The following is a 25537-nucleotide window of genomic DNA, read 5'->3' on the forward strand; positions in this document are numbered from 1 at the left end:
GGAAAGAGAAGATGGATGGTTTTTTTTCACATCACTATATAAGGAGGAGTTTGCTGAATACTTGGAAAAAATATAGTAAATATGGAGATGAGAGGAAACCACTTTGGATTGTGCCAACTGAAGTAATAAGTATGCCGCAAAGTGTAAAGGAAGGGAAATGGGCATCATACGAACAACTGCTAAAGTTCAAGGGGGGCAAAGTTGAAATGAAATCGGTTGAAGAATTGCAGGACAAATTTGATTGGTTTCAGCTGTTACAGATTAAAAGCTTGATAGAGAAAGACATTAAAAGTACAGGTATAAGACGAGAGAAAACAGAAATGGAGAAAATGCTGCTGGGCGAGAATGAAAAATTGATTTCAAGGATGTACAAACTGTTATTGAAATGGTCTACAGAAGAAGAGGTGGTGAAGCCTCAAATGATTAAATGGGCGATTAATTTTAATAAAGAAATACAAATGGAGACGTGGGAACACCTATGGAAGAATTCAATTAAAATATCAACGTGTTATAACATAAAAGAGAACTGTTTCAAAATGCTGTACAGATGGTACATGACACCTAAAAAGTTAACAAAAATGAGTAATCAAGCCTCAGATAGGTGTTGGAAATGTAAAAAACATGAAGGTTCTTTTTACCACATGTGGTGGACTTGCGAAAAGGCGAAACAATTTTGGTCAATGATTCAACAGGAGATCTCGAAAATCTTGGGTTACAATATTAAGAGAGCACCAGATGTCTTTCTGGTGGGATTACAAATGGAAAGCTTCCCGAAGCAAGACAGAACATTGTTGTGGTATTTGCTTTCAGCTGCGAGAACATTGTATGCGCAAATGTGGAAGCAAGACAGAATACCTGAAAAATGGGACTGGGTCTTAAAGGTTCTTAACTGGAGTGAAATGGACAAACTTACTAGAATCTTAAAAGACAACAATTTGGAGAAGTTTAAAGAGCCACTTAGTGGTTTATGACAACATTAACTGAACTTTAAATGATAAAGAAGAATTGTGATTATTGAATTAGTAGAATATAGTTATATGGTAATTATGTACATATGAGTTAAGATAAAATCAAGACAGTTGGAATTCCGGAGTTGGTTTTATAACTTTGGGTTTTGTGTTTAATAAGCACTAAGGGAATTATAGAGAAAGGGTTAGGGAAAGATAACTCTTTGTGTAAACATTTTATAATGGTGAAAAGATATTTAGTAGTGCATGACAACATTAATTGAACTTTTAATGATAAAGAGGTACTGTGCTATTGTGATAAAAGTATTAGTAGAACATAGCTACGTAGTAAATATATATATGAGAGTTAAGATAAGACTAAGATAGAGGAAGCCCTGGAACTGAATTAATAATTATGTGCGATGTGTTTAATAAGTGTTAAGTGATTATTAGTGAAAAGGTTAGTGAATGATACATATATATGTATATATATATGTATTTTTCTCTCTTATTTCTTCACTAAGATTCTATAATTGTGAATTTACCTCTAATATGTTTTTAATCTGTTTTAAGTACCGGCGGAGGTCATGAATAAGAGTGGGGGGGGGGAGGAAATATGTAATGTATTGGAGAAGTATATTTGAATCTGAATAGGTGAATGTACTTCAATATATTGCAAAATAAAAGTTTGGACACATAAAAAAAAAAACTGAGCTAGCTCACACTAGAGGGAACACTGCAAAGGGTATACATCCCTTGGGATCCTGGCCACTAAAGTCCACTGTACCGAAGCTTTATTACCAGAAAGACTTAACTTCTTTAATAAATTGTTAAACATGAAAGAGTGAAGCATTACAAAAGCTTAAAGATACAATACCTGTATTTATTTATTTTCCTCATATCCACTTTGACTGTGAGCCTTTCCTTCCTAATGGGAACATTTGAAATGGTCACATCTGAAACCTTGTGACAAGTGTTGCGCAGATGACTACTGGAAAAATCTATTTGCCCCCTAAGATCCCCTTCCTTCTTTATTTTTTCCTTTGCTTTTTGATCAAAGGGAATTAGACCAGCATTACTTTTGTAAGATTTAGCACAGGAATTGCATCCCTTCTCTGAAAAATGTTTAACAGGTGCTTCAGTATGAGGTTCTTCTGTATGGCTTACTCTTTCATTATTATAGTAATCTGAATATTTGCTATTCCAAGCTGCTTTAGGATAGTTATATTTTGCGTCTTCCAACTGGTTATACTTTTCTTCTCTGCCATCACAAACATATTTTTCTCCCTCTGAGTGTCTATGATGTTTGTGACTATAATCATATGTCAGCTTTGTTTTACAATTGTCACTGTACTCCTTTTCAACAGGCTGACGGGACTGAAGACCAAGCTTTCTTTGTCCTCCCTTCTCTTGATTGGGTGAAGAGGAATGATCTTGCTTCCATTTCAAATTGCTTGTTATTTCTCTGTCATCACATCTCTCCATTTCTTTAGCCTTTTTAGACGTATGCCCATATTCCCTGTACTCACGATCTTCAGGATACCTGTGTTGACATAAAGTGATTTATACTTGCAGTAAGGAAGAAAATTAGAACTTACTTATGCAGAATGCTGGCAAACACAGGTTATGTAGAATGTATCACCCCTTGATCCCTCAAGCCAACAAAGAGGAGGGAAATTATGATTCTCATATATGCTAACCATCAACAGGATTACTTTAAAAAATAAAATACTCCTCTACCACAAGCAGCCCACAATTAAACTATGCTTTATTATGTTAGAAAAAATGCCTTTCAAGGTAGAAATCTTCTACTATATGGGCAATGGACTTTCCAGCACAAAAATCATTTTTAAAACTGGGCAATTTCTCTACCTCTTCTGCAAAGAACTCCTTGGCATATATTCACCAGAAAATCTTCGAGGTGATTGAGTATACTTGTCTTCTTGTAACTGCTGGTGCCTTAAGTCATTTTCATTCCATTTCCTTTCAGACTTACACGAAGTACCTAATGGTCTATGAAAATCTGCCATTCTTTTTGTACCTCCAGCAGCTCGAGTATCTTTATGCATTTCTCTTTCTCGTACTTTGGAAGGATAAAATGATTGATTATGCTCTTTGTGAGATGTTTCTGAATATCTGGAAGTAAACTGGCATCTTCTGCTATTTTCATTCCATTCTGGTGAATGTGTTCTACAAGGTTTATTATTATGTATATCTTCTGAAGGAATTCTTTTCAGAGTTGGTGAAGGTGACCGACACTCATAATCTCGGTGGTGGTTAGTTTCATGTGGCACATATCTAGAATTGACTTGTCCATGTCTCCCATCTTCCATTCTCCATGGCACAGGTTTTTTTACATCTTTCCGGTAACCTTTGTATTCACAGCTGTAATTAAAATGATTGTGCCTTTGTCTGTTCTGTTCCTGATTCCTGAAGGCAGGTGATGGAGACCTACAATATACAGAGAAATATAATTCCAGTGTAAGTGCTGCAATTTAACTTTTGTCAGCAAGTTTGATGCTTCATACAAACTATGTTGAAGAACCTCTTCCTCCAGTTGCCAATAGTAGTTTATTGTACTTGGCCAGTTGGAGATGCAGACAATTTTAAAAATCCTGCAGATACAGAAGATAATTTAAATAGATATAGAAGATCATTTTTAAAAATTACATGCCCTGAAGTAGCAAGAAGGATTTTCAATATAGAACTAGGTCCCTGCATACGCATTTCTCTCATCTTCCATGTAGGAGGCTTCTGAAGACTGTAGACATAAAAGTGGTGATCTATTATACCATAAACATTAACACATTAGTTGCATTGAACTAATCAAGCTTCCCTGCATATCCATCACCCTTTGTTCATTCACATCAGTGATTAGCACTTTCAAAGCAGTTAACTAACTATGTGTCTATGAACAGGCGATAGTAAGCCCTACATTTATTTACATGAAGGGTATTTTCAAGTACTGTTTTATCAAATTCATATTCTCTCCTTACAGTGTCACTTGGTCATAGCAAATTATTTGACACCTACATGATCTGCAGAAAACTCTGAGATTTACCTTCGTTTCCATCTTGGTGATCTTGATCTAACCATCTTTTCATATGCTTGTAAATTACTTTCTTGAACGTATGAATCTATAAGAAACATAAATCATTGTTCACTAATTGAAATCTGTTAAAACTGAAACTACTGACAAATTTTTACAAATAACCACTTAGAGCTTTAAATCATTCCAGAATTTATTTATAACTTTATTTCATAGAATCATAGAGTTGGAAGGGTCCTCCAGGATCATCTAGTCCAACCCCCTGCACAATGCAGGAAACTAACAAATACCTTCCCCTAAATTCAGGGGATCTTCATTGCTGTCAGATTTATTCAATTTCTGACTCACCTGCCCCTGTAGTGCAGGCCTCAGAGCAAGTAACAACGTATTATAATAACAATAATAAAAATTAATTAAAACAGTTTAAGATATACAGCTTTAAGTTACTAACCATAACAGCAAAAAACACATAAAATTACAATAAATATATTAACAAATTTCACATCAGGAAACAATTTAGTCATGCTGCAGGAAAGCCACAAGAAAGGGGCCAAAAGGAGGGCTCATAGAGAGTTTTTATTCTTCTCTATCAGGAGCCTTGGCCATAGGGCTGATGGAACAGCTCTGTTTTGCAGACCCTGCAGAACTATGATAGGTTTCACAGGGCCCGAGCCACAGAAGGAAGAGCGTTCCACCAGGCCAGGGCCAAGAAGGCGCTGGTCAAGGTTAATCAGACATTTCTTGGCTCAGGAATCAATAGGTCTTTGTTCTGTGAGCTTAATGCTCTTGAGGGAGATATCATGAGAGGCAGTCCCAATGGTTTGTAGGTTCGAAACCAAAAGAGGCATTACAAGTTAAAACCAACACCTTGAACTTGATCTGGAGCCAATGCAGCTGACAGAGCACTGACTGAATGAGGGCTCTAACTAGAGTTCTAGAGATAACTCACACCACCGCATTCTGGACCAGTTGAAGTTTCTGAGTCAGTCTTAAGGGTAGCCCTGCATACAATGAATGACAGTAGTCCAGTCTGGAGGTGACCCTTGCATGAATCACTGTGGCTAAATCAGGGCAGGATAGAAAAATGGGCTAGTTGCCTGACCTGCTGCAAATGTAGAATGCCAATCTGGCAGCATATGTGATCTGGGCCTCCACTGAAAGGGAGGCATCCAGAACCACACCTGTGCTCTTCACTGTTGACACTGGTGTTAAAGGCACTTTCATCAAGAGTTGAGAGTTGACAATACATGATCTCTGTCTTTGCTGGATTCAGTTTCAGCCAGCTCTATATCAGCCACCCAACCACAGCACTATGTGTACGATGCACTACTGAGCTTGATCATTTCTCCATCACCTCCACAGTGCCCTGATCATTTTTTCCTTAGTGTTATTAACGTTCTACAGTTTTAAACTAGACTTCTTTCACAAGCAGAAAATACTTGTGCTTGTACAAGAGGTTAAGGCATTTTCACTGATTCCCTATTCTGACTGTAGCACCTCTGTGACATCCCATTCCACATCCAAAGACCTCCAGCTCTCAGGAATGGCTTCGGAAGGACAACACTGGCAGCTGTATTAGGAGTCTGCAAGCTTTTTGAACCTAAACGAACTTCTGAGAGAGGAAAGTGGGTGCCACCACAAAATGGCTGTCACAAGACAGAGAGCTATGCACAAAATGTCATAGGGAGAGGCTGCACATAAAACTCTGATAACCATTTAATAACTCTGTTTTTTAAAAATGCAATCGTTATCATACTGCTGAAGCTTGTATTTAAGAGACAATGAGATTTAGCTCTTGGACATGAACAAGAATTCTTGCACATACGGCATCATTTCTAAGTGTATTACTACACTAAAATATGAATGGGAGTCATTTATTAATACAGAAGGAAGTACAAGGGTGCATACAGGACGACGATTAGGATAGGGCTGAACATATCCCCTGTTCAGTAATATGTAATGATAGGCAATGTCTCCCCTCAGTGGCCTTGTTGTTGCAGGGAAGGTTTGTTTTTGAACTAACAGTATTATCATTTAATTGTTTAAACATGGATACACTTGTAAATTTCTATACTGCCTCTTCAGAGAACATGCCTGAGTGTCAACAAGCTCACAGTCTTGCCTACAACTATATCATTAGCTCTAATACTGATTTTTCTTAAGAAAAATTAGCATGTTAACATCTCGGTGTCACTCTCGCAAGGCCAGCATTGGAGAAAACACATGTTCTGCAGCCACAAAACTTTGCTAGTTTTTCAAACCCTGGAAAATGCTTTGCTTTAATTTTCCTATTATAATAGACTGCATTCTAATCAGAGGCAAAGTTCCATCGCTACTGTTTCAGCAGATAGGACACTACTGAACTGTTGCACTTCTGCAATGAACTTTATCAGAACAGGGATCAGGAGCAGCCATCGGGGCTGGGCAACATTTCTGTGGCATGTCCACCCAAATGTAAACATGGCATGATCAGATGTGAGGTCAGGACATTTGGCAACAGATCAGCCACCCCCTCTTTACTTCCTCACAGCTCAAAATAGAAGAAGCGACTAGAGTGCAAAGAGAAATTGGGACACTGTCACTGAGAATGTTGACACCTACCTGGCATAACGGCTGCAAGAGCACTCTCAGTCCTCACATAATTGCACTACCAAAGCCGTAAGCACTAGCAGAGTCAAAGACAGCATACAAAAAGGATAATGTCTGGTTGCAAAATAATTTTGCCAAGAGTGTTTGAACAGCAATATTCAAACATTAAAAAAAACGTTATCACTGAAATGATTAATTATTTATATCCCAAGGTCGCAATCCATTCACTTTGTCACAGAATTCAAAGGGAGCTGCTTGGGGCTGAGCAAACTTCCATCTGCATAACTGCACTTTTTCACTTGCATCTCCACATTCTCAGGTCTGTTTCTCTTCTGATGCTAGAAAGTGATGGAATCTTGAGCTTTTAAGAGTAGTGACTTTGTCACTACTCACGTTGCTTGCTTTTTACAGGTTGCGATCCAAATCAGAGAGGCTTTTACTCATGCATAGCCTACTGCTATTTTATGTCATTTAACTTTTGCTGTTTTTTTAAGGTTTTATTATATTCTATAGTGTCACTGCTGGTTTTGAAGTATACTGTACTATTGTATTAATGCCAATAAAGATCTATGGTATGGAGCTTTTAAGAGTTTGACAAAGAATAGAGAACAGGCTATGACAGATGTATGAGTTCTTCGTAATCTTTTAAATAAGAATACCTGTTTCTATATAGCAGACAGCAAAACATTCCCCCCCCCACCCCCAACCAGCTCTGGATTCTGGAATATGCTTTATTTAAGCATGTTGATGTACATGATTTCAGCTGGCATTACAGTGTTGATCAAGCACAGAGAGTGAGTAGAGACACAAGAAACAAACACTCAAAATAAAATTGGATTTATTTTCAGCTTGTGCAGCTTGCTGCCATTATGGGCAAAAGGCTGCATGGGCTGAAAAGGGGCGGTATCTACAGAGGGCTATATAGGACTACAGGTGTGCATTTTAATCTACCCAAACCAAAAATTTCTCAGGTATATTTCAGCTTCCCTAGTATTATCCTGGTTTCCTTGGGAAAACTGAGGAAAAAATCCTGAGAAAATCTTGGATATATTCAGAAATTACCAGTAGATCGAAAAACTGCGGAGATTGCTCTCATCTGTTTGTCAGGTTCCTACTACAGCCCCTTTAAAGTTTAAAGGGGCTGCAGAAGACAGCCCAAGGATCAACTATGCCAGGGGGAGCAGACTGTTCCTGTGGGCTCGGCTTGGGGCTGGCTTCTCATGCAGTCCAACTTAAACCTGGCTTCAGGAGAAGCCAGCCCCAGAAGCTGCTCTGCTACAGGGAGCAATTTGCTGCCTGCAGCAGAACAGATCCTGGGGCCAGGTTCTCCTGCAGCACAGTTTAAATCGCTCAAGCCATAAGCCTTCAGGAAGCTGACTGAATCCTGCTTCTTCCGTCATCTCTCTGTGAAAACACAGATGATAACAGGACCTTCACTATCCTTATCTTTCTCTCTTATTTCCGCAACAATATTGATCACTGCCCTTTACTGTATATAAAACTAATGCCATGCACCTCCACAATGATTACTTATGAATGAGCATAAAACATGAACTATTCAGAAGTTCACCTATGACACTAAAACTGGTAACTGTAACTTGACCACAAAATTATTTTTCCTGTTCATGAACACTTAACTTAGGAAGAACAGTTGGCAAGAAAAACCACCATTTCCAGCACTAGTTAATCCAAAGTAATGTACTGCTGTCTTGCTCTGAATTTTTCAAAGGACAGCAGTAAAAACATTCCAGATCTATAACTGAATCTCCTGTTTTATTTAATTTTTTTAAAAAACAACCAACAGGAAAGGCAAGATTTGGATTGCAATTTCAGCACTGGGGCAGGTCTAACCATCCCCCTTCTTCCATAACTACTTTTAGAGAGTAAAAGAGCAATCCTAAACTGAGTTACATCCACCTAAATCCGTTGAAGTAAATGGGCTTAAATCTGCTTATGACTGCACTGTATTTACACATGGGAAAGGGATTCCCCAAAGTTACATTAATTTGGCCTCCAGTAGGGAGTCCAATTATAAGGAACTGGCTATATTTCAGCTTTGACTATAACTGCCTGAAACTTTTCCGTACCATAGGGAGAGGTCATTACTGAAGTAAAATCCCATTTTCTTTGGGTCTGATCAAGTTTCTCAAATACTCATTTGAATCACAGTTTAATATTTAATATTTCAAATTTAACTTTGATGGAAGAATACAAATCTTTTAAATAGATTAATAAGTTTACTTACGTTATTAGGTTCATAAATTTATTTGCCATTATCAGAACACCTGGACTGAGCATATTAGGAACTTGAGTAAAAATTTGTCAGTGTTCTAGAATTAGTGGCCAGGATCTAGAGAGATATTACGGGGTAATAACTTTGGGTGTGTTTTATAATGTTCTTACCATTACCACTGAAGGAAGGATGTTCTATGACCATCAGAATTACTTGCTTCATTACAAACCGTTCAAAACACACACACAAAATTTCAGATCCCTGTTAGGGATGCATAACTAGTTGAACATTTGATTTTTGTTAGAACTGCTCAGTTTCTATTCTATTTCCAAATTCCACTAAGTTTTATGAAGCCCTATAAAACTTATCTTTCTCAAGTTCAGGGATCTACTATCTGCTTATTAATCTTACAACTGAATTTTTAATCTCAGGAAAATGATAACGAAGAACCCAAAACTTCTATCCAAATAAATAGTGACCTCCCATATGAAATCTAAAAAGCCAAAGCATATACAACAGGAATTTAGTCACTGAAGATCCCTTTTGCAAAAATGCCAGAGGTTGAATTGTCTACAAGACATTTTTATTAAGGCATACTAGAGAATTTTAATAGGTCTGGTTATGTTTCTAAAAAGTCATACATTTCAAAAACTACCTTGTTTTTCCCTCAAAGACCCTCAGCAGTTTCCTAATAGGGCTACACACACACCAGTATTTTTCAGGTTCGTGTATACTGAACCTGAAAAGTATTGGTATTTTCTGATATTCTCAATTCCCAATATCAGTATGGTTTTGGGAAATATTCAGAATTGCTGGGGGTTTTCTGCTCCATTATACCCTATGGCATTATTCTGTACAGTGGCAAGTGAACTTCAAAGGCATTTAAATGGACTGAGAGCCCTTTAAATGTCCTGTAGCTGCAGCTATTATATTTTTGGGGTGACCATTTTTAGATAGCCAAATCACCAGCCCCCTTGGTGACTGGCTGAGAAAATACCCAATAAGTACTAAGTGCACACCCCTAATATGTTCTCGCACACAGGGATGTACTTTGGAAGTGTTTTCTCCTTCCCATAAAGAACACTGTTAGATATGGAGCTGGATCCCACCTATCATTCTGCATGCACAAAGAGAAGGGCAATTTCACCAGGTGGAGGGCATGGAAAACCATTGTCTTCTCTTTAATGCTGACCATGGGAATCTTGTGCCTCAGGAGCAGCATAAGGGGGCACATTTTGGGCTACAGCAGAAAGTGTAATGCAGAAACATTGTGTTCTGTTGATGGAAATCCTTCTCTCAGCGCAGACTTTTGACAAGATCTCAGCCACTGTGTATTAACATTATCTTCTCTCGTCACTGTTTTATTTTTAAAGGTATTTTTAGAAGCTGAAGTTCTGCTTCTAAAAGTACCTACCCAATGGATAAGTGGTATTTCCTGGTGCTTTACAATTTCAATAATACATCTTAAACTTCAAGACCCATCTCTGCAGAGTTCTTATGAATAACTTTCCTGCTCCCTGTCCCAAATGATTACAGAAAGCCAAGAAAATCATCATAAAAATCACAGCTCTACCAAAGTAGAAGCTGGATATGTGTGACTGAAGTCACAGCCAAGAAAAAAGCCTTCTTGCCCGAATCAGCATGCAGACACATTGGTAGCGTGGGAAATACTGACATCATGCTTTGGGATAAACAGAGCCAGCATAATTTCAGTGCAGACACTCCTTTTGCCTTGTGGAAAGAAATTGTTCATATATTTTATGCAGGGCCTTTAAAATTCACCCCGGAGTCAAGTAATTTAACATCTTGACAAGTAGTTTTCAGGAGAAGAAAACAGTTTACTATGGAAATTGCTCATAATTTGTTTTGCTACTCTTCAAAGACAACTGAACAATAGTTTAAAATCTGTCCAAAATCTGTAATCCTAAAATCCTTTCAGGCAAGGTAACTTGGATCTTTGCCTTGCTTCTTTAAGTTTCAACAATTAAAACACAGGAAACCAGGATGCGTTTCAAGGCATAGGCCTGGCCAAGAAATATTGTACATCGGATGCTTTTTTAGATTTAAAGATATAATTTAAAAGTCTTTCCAAGGGCCTACTTTATAGGAAGATGTTGACTGCCAAGTCAAAGACAGGTCTGCTTAAGGCAAGTGGGTGGATATTGTGGCATGCTTTCATATTTCTGAAAATCCTTTATAAATACATACAGGAATAAAACCCATTATATAAAATGTAGTCCTTTTTTGACTAAGGTTAGCAGGGTCTATCTCTGAGGTGTCCAAATTTGTTTAATGTAAGAGCCACATAAAATAAATGTCAGATGATGGAGAACCACATAAAATAAATGTCAGATGATGGAGAGCCACGAGACATTAACAAAAACTGAAAGCATGGCTTTGTCAAAACTCTTAATACTTTCTTTGCACAAAAAGATAAATACATATGTATGCCCTTTACAACACGACCATGCTAGAAAAAAACTTTTTTTTAAGAATAAAAGCTGGGAGTAACCGTCCCCATAAGACTAGGAAAGGAAAGGTTATGGAATTATTTTTGGCACCAGTGGGAGAAGGGAACACATATGTACATATAAATCACTGATCACTTTTTGCATCATTATGCATCTCTCTTTAACTTGATACCAAGGTTACTAAATACAGCTCCTACAAGAGCTATGAAACTAAAAGGAAGAACCCTGCACTACCCTCTTTAATTGTCCCTCCTTCCAGTGGCTTCCTCAGCTCTTGTGCTCTTTCCCCACCCTAGGTCTCTAAGGAACCCCTGTGGTGAAGGAGAAAAGCTTGCAAGCCTGCCTATTTCCCTCTCCTTCCCCACTTCATACATGGCAGAAATAGTCGCCAACCTATGGGTCAGCGCTCAGAGGCTGACTGAGGTCCTGATGCTAAGCACATTTACTTGACAGTAAGTCTCCATTAAATTCCTTCTTGACCTCTGGGAGCTGCACAATATGTGTGAAAGACCCACATGTGGTTCCCAAGTCACAATTTGGCCACCCCTGGTCTATCTTGTAGGCTCTCTGTAAGAGCACTTGCAGGACTAAACATACCATGAATAAAATTCGAAGCCAACATACAACAGGCCCAAATGCAAGATTTCTGAATGACAGAACATAACAGAAACATGTACTTGTGTTGAATGGCAATGATAAATCTTTGCAAATTGCCAAAAGAATGTGGATCACAAAGAATACCATATACCCAACATTCATTATCACACATATAGTTTCTACAGATGTACAGGGGAGTAGTTGATGATTTTTGTTAAAAGATCACAAAGGATGCTTCTGCAGGCCAGAAGCATGGCTGACCCAGTTTCTAAGCTAAACATGCAACACAGACCCAGAATAAAACAGCCTTGTAGAAGGGTAAGAAACAAAGGAATAACAGAACAACACGACCTTTCATAGATTAGAAACAAGAATAATGTGTTGTGGCCCAGGTATAAGAAGCATCTGAGAATGGCAAGACTGTCTAACTAAATAGCCATAGTTCAAAGATGGGCTTATATTGCATGAGCTCAACAATAAATCATATGTCTGAGAAACCTACACTTTTTAAAATATACTTATTGTTAAGAAGTAGCCAGAATGAACTAATGTAGATTAATATATTTTAAGAAAGCAGATAACTTTGTATGCTGTTTTAAAATAGTTAGCAGAGAATGTTTGCTGTTATCTAGTAGGACAGCTACCTATTATTGGAAGATGAGTTTGAAAACCCATAAGTATGGATAAAAAAACTGATATGGAGTGTCTTCTCTAACGATGTCTCTGCCTGTAACCAACTTACTTTTTGACTCAAAGCATATCACTCTGCTTATTTTTGGGCTGAAGCAATCACTCTGTGTAGAATTATCACATGGTATTGTATTGTTTTTCTGATACTAGAGTGTCCATAATTATATTTTAATTTTTAAAACAGACTCAATAGTTAATAATTTTTAACTTGTGTAAAAAGGCAAATGTAGTCCCTTTTACAAGCACCAAGACATTACATGGGGTTACATTACATAATGACATTTTCTTGGCAGATTTTTTGTTACAGAGTGGTTTGCCATTACCTTCCTCAGTCATCTACAATTTACTCCCAGCAAACTGGGTGCTCATACTTAAAATGAGCCAAAAATGTTGTTAAGGTATTATTTTTGCAAGATTAACAGTCTGATATCAGAAAGGTTATTAGGCTCCTAGAGCTTCTTAAATGCATACCTATATCCGAATCAGGCCTAACAAGAGTAATTTGGAACATACTGGACCCAAATGGTTGCTTCTTGTATTCTTTAATTGTATAAGTTCAAGTTTATTTATATCCAGCCCTTCCCACTAAAGTGGCTCAGGGCGGCTCACAACACATAAGCAATAGAACTGCAGTTGACAGCAACAATATAGAACACAGGTGTCAAACTCACCTGTTTATGAGTGCTAGATCTGACATAAATATCACTTTGTTGATATGCATGCCATAAAATGTAACACGAGGTAATGGCGATATAAATTTTATAAAGGTGATTTCAGATGTCAAATGGCAATAGCAGGTGAATGACAACAGCAGACTTGATAGGATTGGGTGTGATATGCAGATTGTAGTAGGCATCGTAATAAGACAGGAAACCTAGGTTCAATTCCATCCAGGAAGATTCAGTCCAGGAGGATGCAAAGAATAAATAGACATAAGTCTGACATTAGAAACCACAACATTCACTCGCTGACTTAAGCGTAGCAATGCTCTTACAAAGGAATTTCAAAGGGAGATTAGAAAGACAAGCTGAAGAATTGCAATTGATATTGAAGGTTAAGACAATGCATCCTCCTGGACTAAACTGAAGGCTAGATTCCCTGTCTCCTTACCAATGTGTGCTATTATCATTTGGCATCTGAAATCACTCCACTCTCCAAGACATAATCCAGGTGTTCTGTTTCCTAATCAAGGTATTTTTGGAAGAAAAAAAAACTCAGATAGGAACAGAAATCCATTTTTTTTACTGTTCAGAATAAACCAAAATACTTTCCTCAGTGTACATTGGGCTTGTCAGAAGAACCCACCCATACTCCCTCTCTTCCTCCAAAGCTTAAGTGTGCTCACACACAAAAGCTTATACCTGGAATAAAATGTTGTTGGTTTACAGCTGTCATAGACTCCAACTTTGTTCTCTCTTTTTCTTTTCTCCTCCTCCCTTCTTCTCCAAAAGAGGAGGAGAAACCCCAAAGAAGGAAGCAAAAGTTGTGTGACAGAGAGAGGCTTGTCATTGTACCTCTCCCACATGAAGCAGCCACAGAGATCAAGGGCTCTCTCTCTCTCTCTGTGAGGGGTTGGGTGGGAGGGAGAGATGCAAGAGACAGGAAACAGAAAGCCAAGAACCATTGAGGGAGCTGGGAAAAAGCAAGCTAAGGTGCAGCTGCAGTCCTGGAAAAAGAAGCAAGAAAAAGAGGTTGCTTAGGGACTGGATTTGAGCGTTGCAGAATTTATTATATTTTTGTTAATTTGTATTCTGCCCTTTCCCACGAGTGTGCTCGCATCACAAGCCAGATGTAGGCTACATGTTTGACAACCCTGATTTAGAAGAAAGATTTGGTATTAAAACAAGTAACATTTTCTCATCTAAACCTGTACAGAGATATATATCCCTTTTTTTTTTTGCTTTGTTGTCACGGCCAATAACTATTGCCCAGATTTCAAGAGAAATGCATGCGGAATGTCAGCTTGTTTGGGGTATTACAGGCTTCCCTGAGAGTTTGTATAACCAATCACATTCACTGGGGATGTTAAGTTTAACTTTAAAAGCAAACCTATCAAAACTTTTATTGTTTAAACATTATCGAGGTTCAAGATCTATCTAGCCCACATACATATTCTTACATATTATTAGCTCTGTGATAAGAGAAAGAATCAGAATCCACAAGTAGCCAAGGAAGCCCAATGGAAATCAACAGTTGGCTTTCGGACAAACAAGCATTTTTATATTAAAAACACCAGCCAGTATATAGTAAGTAAACCTAGAAATGTATAATTTCCAGAAAATATGAAGCCATGGGAGGAAAAATACACACAACTCTTTTGGGTTTTTTTGGGTGGGAGGGAGGGAGAGACACACAGAAAAGTGGGAGGAAACCAAAATGTCTGCAATATTTATTTTGCTACCATATCTAATTGTATTTTGTAACATAAAATGCATAATTTTATGGATGTTTAAAGTATAAGTTTTACTTTTCTATAAGCATATTTACAAATATACCCAATACCGAAGCAAGAAAAAGTTGTCATCTGCTGCACCCCATGCTATGTTAACACAATTTACATACTAAAAAAAAAAAATACTTCATAGAAATTTTCTTCAGCACTCCCAAACATTTCTAAATTCTTAATGGAAAAAAATAAAAACAGTTTGCAAACTGTCCCATGTTATACATTTTGAATTTTGAATAAAACTTTGTCTTAAAGGAATTTCACTCCTCTCAAAAATAAATAAATAAATAAATAAAGTTGTTTTCAATGCTTCTTCAAATCTGCCAACTTTTCCATTGGAAAAATGATTGCTATATACATGAATAAAACTTTATTAAAAAACCATTTCAAAGGGGAAAAAAACATTTCATAGGATTTTTTCAGTGCTCCCCAAATCTTCCCAATTTTATTTATTTATTTAAAAAAAACTCACAAAAACAAGCCTCTTTAGAAAGCACCCTCCCACCCAATTTTTGTGCCCCCCCCAGGTCTTCATGTCTCAAAATCAGCCCAAACCCATCGTTTAAAATAAAGAATCTGCCTGTGCAATATTATACAGTTACTTGAGAGAAAATTCAATGGAAACCAATGTTATTTCCATCTGAATAAACATTCTTACCTTTTAAGGAAGGCCTGGTGGGTGGGGGGACAAACAGGAGAAAATTCACAAGCACTCACTTGCAGAATAAATGCAAACAGCAACAGCAGAACACCACCATGAGACACATAAGCCCTTGTCAGTAATTTCTGCTAACAACACAAACAACTGGAAGCCCAAGGCCACAAAACTCAAAGCATCTTCCCTTTTCCCACACTTGCTCAGGATGAGGCAGCACATGCTGCAGTCACTCTCATTCCAAGCAAGCACACATGCTCCTGTTCCCCTTGAAAGAGAAGAAAGCAGCAAAGGATTACTAAAACATCTAGCTGTTGCTTATTTATCTACTTCATTTATACCCCAATTTTTCCCACAATGGAGGCACAGAGCACCTTATGCTGTTCTCCTCCACTTTATCCTAAAAACAACCCTGTGAGAGGCTAGGTGGAGAGTGTGCGACTGGACAAAGGTCACTCAGCAATCTTCCATGGCATCATGCAGGTTCATACCTGGGTCCCTCAGATTGTAGTCTGACACTCTGAGCACACATTATTGATAGCCAGTTTGGTATAGTGGTTAAGTGCACAGACTCTTACCTGGGAGAACCAGGTTTGATTCCCCACTCCTCCATGTGCACCTGCTGATGTGACTCTGAGTCAGCCACAAGTTCTCCCAAAGCTGTTCTGCTCAAGAGCACTCTCAGCCTCACCTACCTCACAGGGTACCTGGTGTGGGGAGGGGAAGGGAAAGGAAAAGGAGATTGTAAGCTACTCTCAGACTCCTTTGGGTAGTGAAGGGCAGGGTATGAATCCAATCTCTTCTTCTCCCCATGTTTGTAGAAAAAACCTGAAAACTTAAAAAAAATACATTGGGGGGTTTAACACCCCCCCCCAAAAAAAGTAAAAAGCACTGTCTGGACATGCACAGACAACACACCTTACTGTTGAGGGCCAGGCTGCTGCTCCTCCTCTGGAATGGATCTGGCCAAGCTGAAAGGATTAGGAATGCTGGGAGCTGCTCAGAGCCCAAAGAAGCAATTTGAGGTAGTTCTGTGTGCGTGTTATTCTCTCTCTTTCTCTCTGTGTTAGAAGGGGGGGGGGAGAGGGAACCTTGGCTTTGTCCCATAGTTTTTCCTTTACTAGCTAATTGGTTGACACACATAATCTTACATTTATGGTCTATTGTTTTCAATTCCCTTCCTAATAATTCCCATCATGGCGTTGGCCTTTTTTATTGCAATCACACACTGTCTTGACATTTTCAGTGCGTTATCTACCACGACCTCAAGATCTCTCTCTTGGTCAGTCTCTGCCAGTTCACAACCTATCAACTTGTATTTGTGGCTGGGATTCTTGGCCCCAATGTGCATTACTTTGCACTTGGCCACATTGAATCTCATCTACCACGTTGACGCCCACTCACCCAGCCTCAATAGATCCCTTTGGAGTGCCTCACAATCTTCTCTGGTTCTCACCACCCTGAACAATTTAGTGTCATCTGCAAACTTGGCCACTTCACTGCTTACTCACAACTCAAGATCATTAATGAACAAGTTAAAGAGCATGGGACCCAGTACTGAACCCTGGGGCACCCCACTGCTTACCATCCTCCACTGCAAAGACTGCCCATTTATACTCACTCTCTGCTTCCTATTAATTAGCCAGTTTTTGATCCACAAGAGGACCTGTCCTTTTACTCCATGACTCTCAAGCTTACTAAGGAGCCTTTGATGAGGAACTTTATCAAAAGCTTTCTGGAAGTCAAGGTAAACAACATCTATTGGGTCCCCTTTGTCCACATGCTTGTTCACCCCCTCAAAGAACTGTAACAGGTTAGTGAGGCAAGATCTTCCGTTACACAACCCATGCTGAGTCTTCCTCAATAACTTGTGCTCATCAATGCGCCTACTCATTCTGTCCTTGATAATGGTTTCTACCAACTTTCCCAGTATTGAAGTCAGACTGACTGGCCTGTAATTTCCCAGATCTCCTCTGGAATCCTTTTTAAAGATGGGGGTAACATTTGCTACCTTCCAGTCCTCAGAAAAGGAGGCAGATTTCAATGAAAGATTACATATTTTTGTCAGGAGATCCACAAGTTCAACTTTGATTTTTTTCAGAACTCTTGGATGTATGCCATCTGGACCTGGTGAGTTATTAGTTTTTAATTCGTCAATCAGTTGTAGGACCTCCTCTCTTGTCACCTCAATCTGACTCAGGTCTTTTAACACCCCTTCCAAAATTACTGGTTCTGGAGCGGGCAAACACTTCTCGTCTTCCACAGTGAAGATGGAGGCAAAAAATGCATTCAGCTTTTCAGCCATTTCCCTATTCTCCTTCAGTAATCCTTTGACCCCTTGGTTATCCAAGAGCCGGTTTCCTGCTTCTAATATGTTTGAAGAAATTTTTATTGTTGGTCTTTATGTTTTTTGCAATATGCTCCGCATAGTCCCTTTTTGCCTGCCTGATCACAGTCTTGCATTTGATTTGCCACAGCCTGTGTTCCCTTCTATTAATCTCACTTGGACTAGCTTTCCACCGCTTAAAGGAGTCCTTCTTACCTTTTACAGCTTCCATTACTTTGTTTGTTAACCATGCAGGCCTTCTCTTATACTGTTTGTGCCTTTCCTAACTTGTGGTATATATTTTATCTGAGCTTCTAGGATTGTAGTTTCAAATAGTCTCCAAGCTTCCCCAAGGGTTTTAACTGTATTTACCTTTCCTTTCATTTTCCTCTTCACATACCTCCTCATCTTAAAGAATTTACCCCTTTTAAAGTTAAACGTGGTTGTGCTGGTCTTTTGGGGCAACTCCCTATTTATACAAACAGTGAAATCAATGTTATGGTCACTGCTCCCAAGCGGTGCGATCACTTTTACATCTCTCATCAAGTCTTGGGCATTACTTAGGACCAAATCCAGGATCACCCCACCCCTGGTAGGTTCTGTGACCATCTGCTCATTAGCACAGTCATTGAGAGCATCTATAAACTCAATCTCTTTCTCTCGACCTGAACGCATATTGACCCAATCAATCTACGAGTAGTTAAAATCACCCATTACGACACAGTTTTTACATTTAGCTACTATCTTTAATCCTTCCATCATATTATAATCATCCTCTATCTTTTGATTTGGTGGGCGATAACAAACTCCCATAGTTAAATTTCCTTTTGGAACTTCTATTTCGACCCAAAGCATTTCTAGAAGGGAATCTAATTCTTTGACCTCAGTCTTACTGGACTGTGTACCTTCTCTGACATACAGAGCCACCCCACCTCCAACCCTTCCTCCCTAACCTTCCGATATAACTTATATCCAGGAATCACCGCGTCCCACTGATTCTCCTCATTCCACCAAGTTTCTGAAATTCCCACAATGTCTATGTTTTCCCCCAATTCACCAATTTTACTTCGAACACTTCTAGCATTTGTATACAAACATCTAAAATTTCCCAGGCAAGTAAGGCCCACAACCTTCCTCCTGCTGCCTCGAGACTTTGGCACGCACCCATACTGTTTGTCACCATCTTAGTGGACAACTCTGATCCATTACCCAGTAGAAAAGTAACAACTAACCCTTCATCTCTTTGAGATGAGTCCTCCCGAACCAGAGACATTTCATCTCCTGTTGGCTTTCCCCCAAGATTTAGTTTAAAAACTGCTCTGCCACCTTTTTTATTTTAAGCGCCAGCAGCTTGGTTCCATCTGGGGACAAGTGAAGACCGTCTCTTTTGTACAGCTCCACTTGTTCTAGAAAGCATCCCAGTGCCTAACAAACTTAAACCCTTCCTCCCTACACCATCGTCTCATCCACACATTGAGACTTCTAATTTGTGCCTGTCTCTCCAGCCCTGCATGTGGAACAGGTAGCATTTCTGAGAAGACTACCTTGGAGGTCCTGGCCTTAAGTCTCCTGCCTAGCAGCCTAAATTTTTCCTCCAGGACCTCATGACTGCATTTCCCCACATCGTTGGTGCCAACATGCACCACAACCACTAGCTCCTTCCCAGCACTGTCTATCAGCCTATCTACAACAAACGTAATGTCTGCTACCTTCGCACCAGGCAGGCAAGTCACCATACGGTCAGTACACAGTTTTGCCACCCAGCTGTCTACTTGCTTAAGGATTGAATCTCCAACTACCAAGACCCACCCCCCTCTCTCTTTGCCCAGGGATGGTTCCTTGGCACGAAAGGATACTCGCTCACCAACTGAAGAAGAGGTCCCTACTGAGGTTGCATTCCCCTTATCCTCAGTCCAGTGCCATGTTCCCTCTTGACCCTCATGCTCTCCGGCAGCAACAGGGCTGCCATGTTCAGAGTGGGGCTCATCTAATACGTCCCCGAGAGTCTTCTCCGAGTGCCTGACTGTCTCTGCTTCTCCAGGTCAGTCGCCTCGGCTTCAAGGGTACAAACTCATTCCCTGAGGACAAGGAGCTCCTTGCATCGAGCACACACTTCTGTCCTGTGGGCAGATAGTTATACATGTGAAACTCAGTGCAAAACACTGGAAAGCCCCCACCCCCCCTGCTGGCATTCTACTTTCATGATAGCTTTTTTCAAAAATATACAGTCCCCTTTTAAATCCTATTTGTTTATATGGCTCTCCTTCTGGAGGGTCTGCTTACCTTATTGGGAACACAAGAAAATAGGGATCTGGGTTCCTGGTCCTTACACAGCCTCCAGGCTAAGAGCCCTTCGGCTCACGCCAAAGGCTCGCACCTCTGGCAAGGCGCAGCTTAATAATGCAAAGAGGGTGGGGAATACCGCCACTCCTAATCCATCAGCAACAAACACCTTCAACCCACTCAAACCAAACAGACAGCAGTTCCCCAGCAACCACAAATTCAGAATTTTCAGCAGTCGCACAAACTCAGAAATTCTCAGCAACTTTCCCAGCTGCTTAGAAAGCCAAACCTCACCCTTATATAACTTATTCTCTGCTCTCTCTCAAAGCTTCTCTGCTCTCTCTTAGAGCTCTCTTAAATGTGCTCAGCCTTTGACAAGGCACGGCTTAATAATGCTGAGGCTGAGGTTCCTCCCTTTGGAAGGAAGGGAGGAAGCAGAGGTTGCTTTTCCAGGCTCTCTCAATTGCACAAGAGATGCTACTGAGCCAAGCCTCTCTTCCGTGTATTGGCTGAGACGCCTCTGCCTCCTGGTCCCCTTGGGAGGGAGGGAAAGAGCCAGAGCTTCCTTTGCCCAGTTCCCTGGATCCCATAGGAGCAATACAAAGAAAGCACCTTTAAGACCAATGAGTGCTAAAAAAAAAAAAAAATCTTTAATTGATTGAGTTTATTTGTGTCCTTTATAAAGTTTATATCTCTGCTACCTAATCATAAATAGGGACACATATGGTCTCATTTATGTCAGATCTGGCCTCATAACAAATGAGTTTGACATCCCTGCTCTACACCTAACTGAACAGAGTTGTAGGATACAACCTAAAATATGGGCAAAATAACCTGCTACATTCTTTTCTCATGAAACTGTTTACAACAAACAATTTTGCTATAAGAGTAATAGGATGCATGTTAGATGATTTCAGAACATTTTTCCACAACCCTGCCCTAGGGCAGTGGAAATTGGGATGTCAATCTAAATCAGGCTACTACTTCTGAGAAATGCATTCAAACCTTTAAAAAAACCCCCTAAAAGTTGAGCTAAGTTCCACACGTGTTGAGAAGACTACTGAGAAACACTTTGAACAGTTCCAAGTAGATGTAACATATACTGTCGCAGGAGCACAAACCACTTATGTTTAGTATTTATTACTTCAAAAAGCTAGCTGACATTTTACAAATAGTTTTAAAATTGCTTTATGAAGAATACATTACTGTAGCTATCCTATTTATAATAATGGGATAGTCAAATCCAGGTCTTCAATTGACTGAGGAATGTACTGTATAAACCATTCGCCAGTCAACTGCCACTCAAGGTCTGTTGCATTCCATTGGCTGAAGACTGAGGAAATGCTTTGTAGAGGAGAGAAAGAAAGCATCTCCTCAACTGGCTGATAGGAGGGAAAGTGCCACAGAAAGCCTTCCCTCAATTGGCACTGCTTCACACAGGAGATGAAGAAAGCCACCCTTGATTGACCGAGGGAGAAAGAGGGAAACAACCACAGAAAACTTTCTGACAATTGGCTGAGGGCTCCTCCCCCTTCTCCTCTGAGGAACCAAATAGCCAGAGAGACATAGACAAAAAAGGGCATCCCCTGGCAGCAGAAACAACAAAGTTTTGTGGGGGGGGGGAGAGAGAGAATATGGAGTCCTGTGTTTAAGATTGGGTCACTGGGGAAGCTCCCTTTGCTTTCCCCTGAGTGCTTGTCGCTAGCCAGTCAAGCTTGGTTTTGTCAGCAAAAGGCAGCGGGAGGAAGACCTTTCCAGGCCTATTTTGACCTTTGAAGAAGAATTTATTGGGGCCAGTCTGCCAGACCCAGATTCCTACTGTGGAAACTGACTGGGTGATTTCAGACCATCCACATTCAAACTAACCCACCTTACAGGTTCTTGTGCAGATCAAAGGGGGAACCCTGCTCTGAAGCGTTGACTGTCATGTCATACTGGCTGTCATAGGGGAACTGTTGCTGAACAGGAGCAAGAAGCCAGGCCTAGTTAAGTCATGCAAGTCAGGTGGCAACAGGTAACTCAGAGGGTGCTGCCAGGCCTAGGGTAGGAAACCTCCAGGTGGAGCCTAAAGATCTCCTGGTGTCACAACTGAACTCCAGAAAACAGATCTCTCTTCCCCTGGAGAAAATAACTGCTTTGTAGGGTGGACTATATGGCTTTATATTCTGCTGAGGCCTTTCCCCTACCCAAATTTTGGCTTCCATAGACTTCACCACAAAATCTTCAGGAATTTCCCAACCTAGAGCTGGCAACCCTAGTCAGGACAGTCCCCAACATGCTTTAATATTTTTAGCAACAATTAGTGTGCACTCTTGCTCAGTAAATATAAGAATTATTAAAAAGAAGATTTACATCAACAATTTACATTTGTCATTTCCCCCCAGCAATTTAAAGTTGCTTTGATTTGAAGTCAATCCACTTTACAACAAGAACACAAAAGAGACAACACTATGAAGTGACACCTGCTGATGAAAGCAGCAGATGTGCAAAACCACCTTAAGGAACTGAACCAAAATTAATTTGCAGCAAGGAACCTGGCATTTTATATACACACAATACACACACTCATCCATCTGATTTGTTCTGCAGTGAAATTGCTTCCCAACATTCATAATTCTACAGACAGGCTTGGCAACTCATTGAATGGTACTTAACTACAAATCCATGTAATAACAAGGGCAGTTATATTTTCCCTCCCCCAATTCCAATTGCTAACAAAACTACTGAAAGGTAAAGAAAATCAGATGATGGACATGTACTGCATCTGAGAAAGAGAGCTGAATTTCTCAAAAGCTTATTCTGCAATATAAAGCGTTGGTCTTAAAGGTGCAACTGGACTCTTTACTATTTTGCAACATACTAACACTGCTAACTCCTCTGGATCTATTGGGAGGTATGTAAACATTCTATCAAACACGGTAAGTCCCTCCATGTCTCTTTCTTTCCCCTTTCCCCTTTTTATCAGGGTGGTTTTAGATATTACACAAAACTGGTAAAAGCAAATATATGAATCACTCCTCTATCCTCTTTGAAACTGCTATATAACATCTGAAGACAAATCACTTCGAAGAACAGACTCATTAACTACAGGTACGTCTTGATACAAGAAATATTTATGAGCCTCCCCCCCCTCCCCATTGGCATGAAAAGCAGTTGTAGGAAATATTGGAGCATCCATTTTTGTTGAGTCTTTTAGCATCCAACAATTGTTTTTAACTTCCCTTGCTATAAGTCAGTGCATTCTCTGGTGGGTAGCCATGTTAGTCTTTAGTTGCAGAACAAAATTTGAGTCCAATACCACCTTAAAATCCAACCTACAGGATATTCCAGGGTATAATTGGGTGTCAAAGCTCACTTTCTGAGATACCAGCCACAACATGTATTTGACATAATTTGTACCTGACAGAGTGAGCTCTGACTCATGAAAGCTTATACTCTGGAAAATTTTGTTGATCTTTAAGATGTGCTCTGTGTGTGTGTGTAAAGTGTTGTCAAGCCGCGGCTTTTTTATTTATTTATTTTATTTATTTGTTCGATTTATATCCCTCCCTCCCCACTGAGGCGGGCTTAGAGTGGCTGACTTATGTTGATTCCCTAGGGTGTTCAGAAATGGTCTGCCATTGCCTTCCTTTGCTTAGTGATCCTCAAATTCCTTGGTGGTCTCCCATCCAAATACTGACCAAAGCCAACCCTGCTTTGTTCCTGAGGTCTGATGAGATCTGGCTAACTCAGCCCATCCAGGTCAGGGCCTTTAAAGGTGCTGTTGAACTCAAATTCTGTTCTATATATTCTGGGTACCTTAACCAGATGTATATAAAATTCCTCAATGCTATTTCAGAAACAGAGATAACCACATGTGATTTTCCCAATTCTGCCTTATTTCCAAAGCATATTCAGAATTTTTCATTATTTCACAACACAAGTGATCATTAATGCTGTTCCCTGCAGCTTTTGATGCACTTTCTGCACACTGGCCAAAGTATGTGCTGCCATCATTGGGTCACTTAAGTGCATCCCTTTTTATTACAACCTAACTAATTGAAAGAAAAAAGTCATAACTGTATCTAAGTGATGAAAGCTTCTTGTATGATACCATTCGCTTGACACGCTAACGCAGAATAATCATGCACTGCTCGTGGACACATGACAAGGGTATGCCATTCCAAAGGGGGTTCCCTCAAGCCCGGACCACAGTGAAACTGGGAGCAAGTTAAGACCCGCACGGGGAATTGCCCCACCGCTGCAGTTGTCGACTGCAAAGACGTTAGATTCGAAACGTATCTCCTCCCCAAATCCGTCAACTGGAAGCAAAGTCAAGGCGAAAGCATATATCTTCCCTCCCCGCCCCCCGTTCACTTCGGAGGGAATCTCGACTCAATCTCCTCCTCCTCCTCCTCACGCTCCACCAGCTGTCCATCCGCACCGAGGGACTGAGTTCTGCAGGCCAGGAAAGGGGGGCGGGGTCCACGAGCGCTTACCTTGCCCAGCCTCCGCCGCTTCAGCCTTCGCCTCTTCGAAGAACTAGTTCTTATTGCCGTGAGCGCCGCCACAGCTGCCCTGCAGGCACCGGCTTCAGCTTCTCCCCCCGCCCCGAACTTCAGCCCAGGCCCCTGGAAGGGAAGGGGCAGTCGGAACAGGAGCAAGAGCCCAGCGAGGAGGAAGCGCCTCTGCCGACCAAGCCCGCCCCGCCCCAGGGATGCAGGAGGCTGGGCCCAGTGCCCCGGAAGTAAAGGGGCGGGGCAAAACCTCTGCCGCCGTTCCCCCTGACGACCCTCCAGAAGCCTGGGTAACGTCTGCCCGCCTTTTCGGCAGGTTTCAGAAATACCACCCCCTCTGCTTTCTTCTCACGCCGTTAAACTGCACAGGCAGAACGGTCTTTTCTGAGTTACGGACATGAGAAGGGGCCAAGGCAGGAGGCTCCCTCGCAAGCACGCGCCCTGCCTCTTGAAATCCTGGGAGGGGGAAGGTTCTGGCCAGCCGGGAGGGAGGGAGGGAATGTGGGCTTTCGTTCCCGCAGCCAAAGATGCGGCGTTTCACGGTTCGTCAAAATTAACCCCCTTTCCTTTTGCTGAGACAATCTCCCATCCTCATTTACGCTCCGTTTGGGGGAACCGAGGCTTATTCCTTTGCACGGCCAAATAGCAAGATGGCAGGACAGCTGCTCTTAAGCGAGAACGTTGGGGCCGTGATGTAGGCACAGCGAGCCTTATTTTTTTTTTCCTTTTAAAAACTCTTGGGTATTGCAAAACTA

At 40.5% G+C, this 25537-nt stretch overlaps 1 protein-coding gene across 1 annotated transcript in view; it reads right to left on the bottom strand.

The window, feature by feature from the left end:
- The window catches only part of BCLAF3 (BCLAF1 and THRAP3 family member 3), a 51095-nt gene extending 25846 nt beyond the window's left edge, over window positions 1-25249 (bottom strand). Inside the window, exons 1-4 of the mRNA XM_060234051.1 lie at window positions 24765-25249; window positions 4009-4084; window positions 2820-3398; window positions 1825-2490 (exon numbers count right to left, since the gene is read on the bottom strand). Of these exons, the coding sequence (XP_060090034.1) occupies window positions 1825-2490; window positions 2820-3398; window positions 4009-4043 (1280 nt within the window). The 5' untranslated portion in view covers window positions 4044-4084; window positions 24765-25249. The remainder of the gene's footprint in view (window positions 1-1824; window positions 2491-2819; window positions 3399-4008; window positions 4085-24764) is intronic.
- Between the last annotated feature and the right edge of the window lie 288 nt (window positions 25250-25537).

Source organism: Heteronotia binoei, chromosome 3, assembly GCF_032191835.1.
Source record: "Heteronotia binoei isolate CCM8104 ecotype False Entrance Well chromosome 3, APGP_CSIRO_Hbin_v1, whole genome shotgun sequence".
NCBI lineage: Eukaryota > Metazoa > Chordata > Lepidosauria > Squamata > Gekkonidae > Heteronotia > Heteronotia binoei.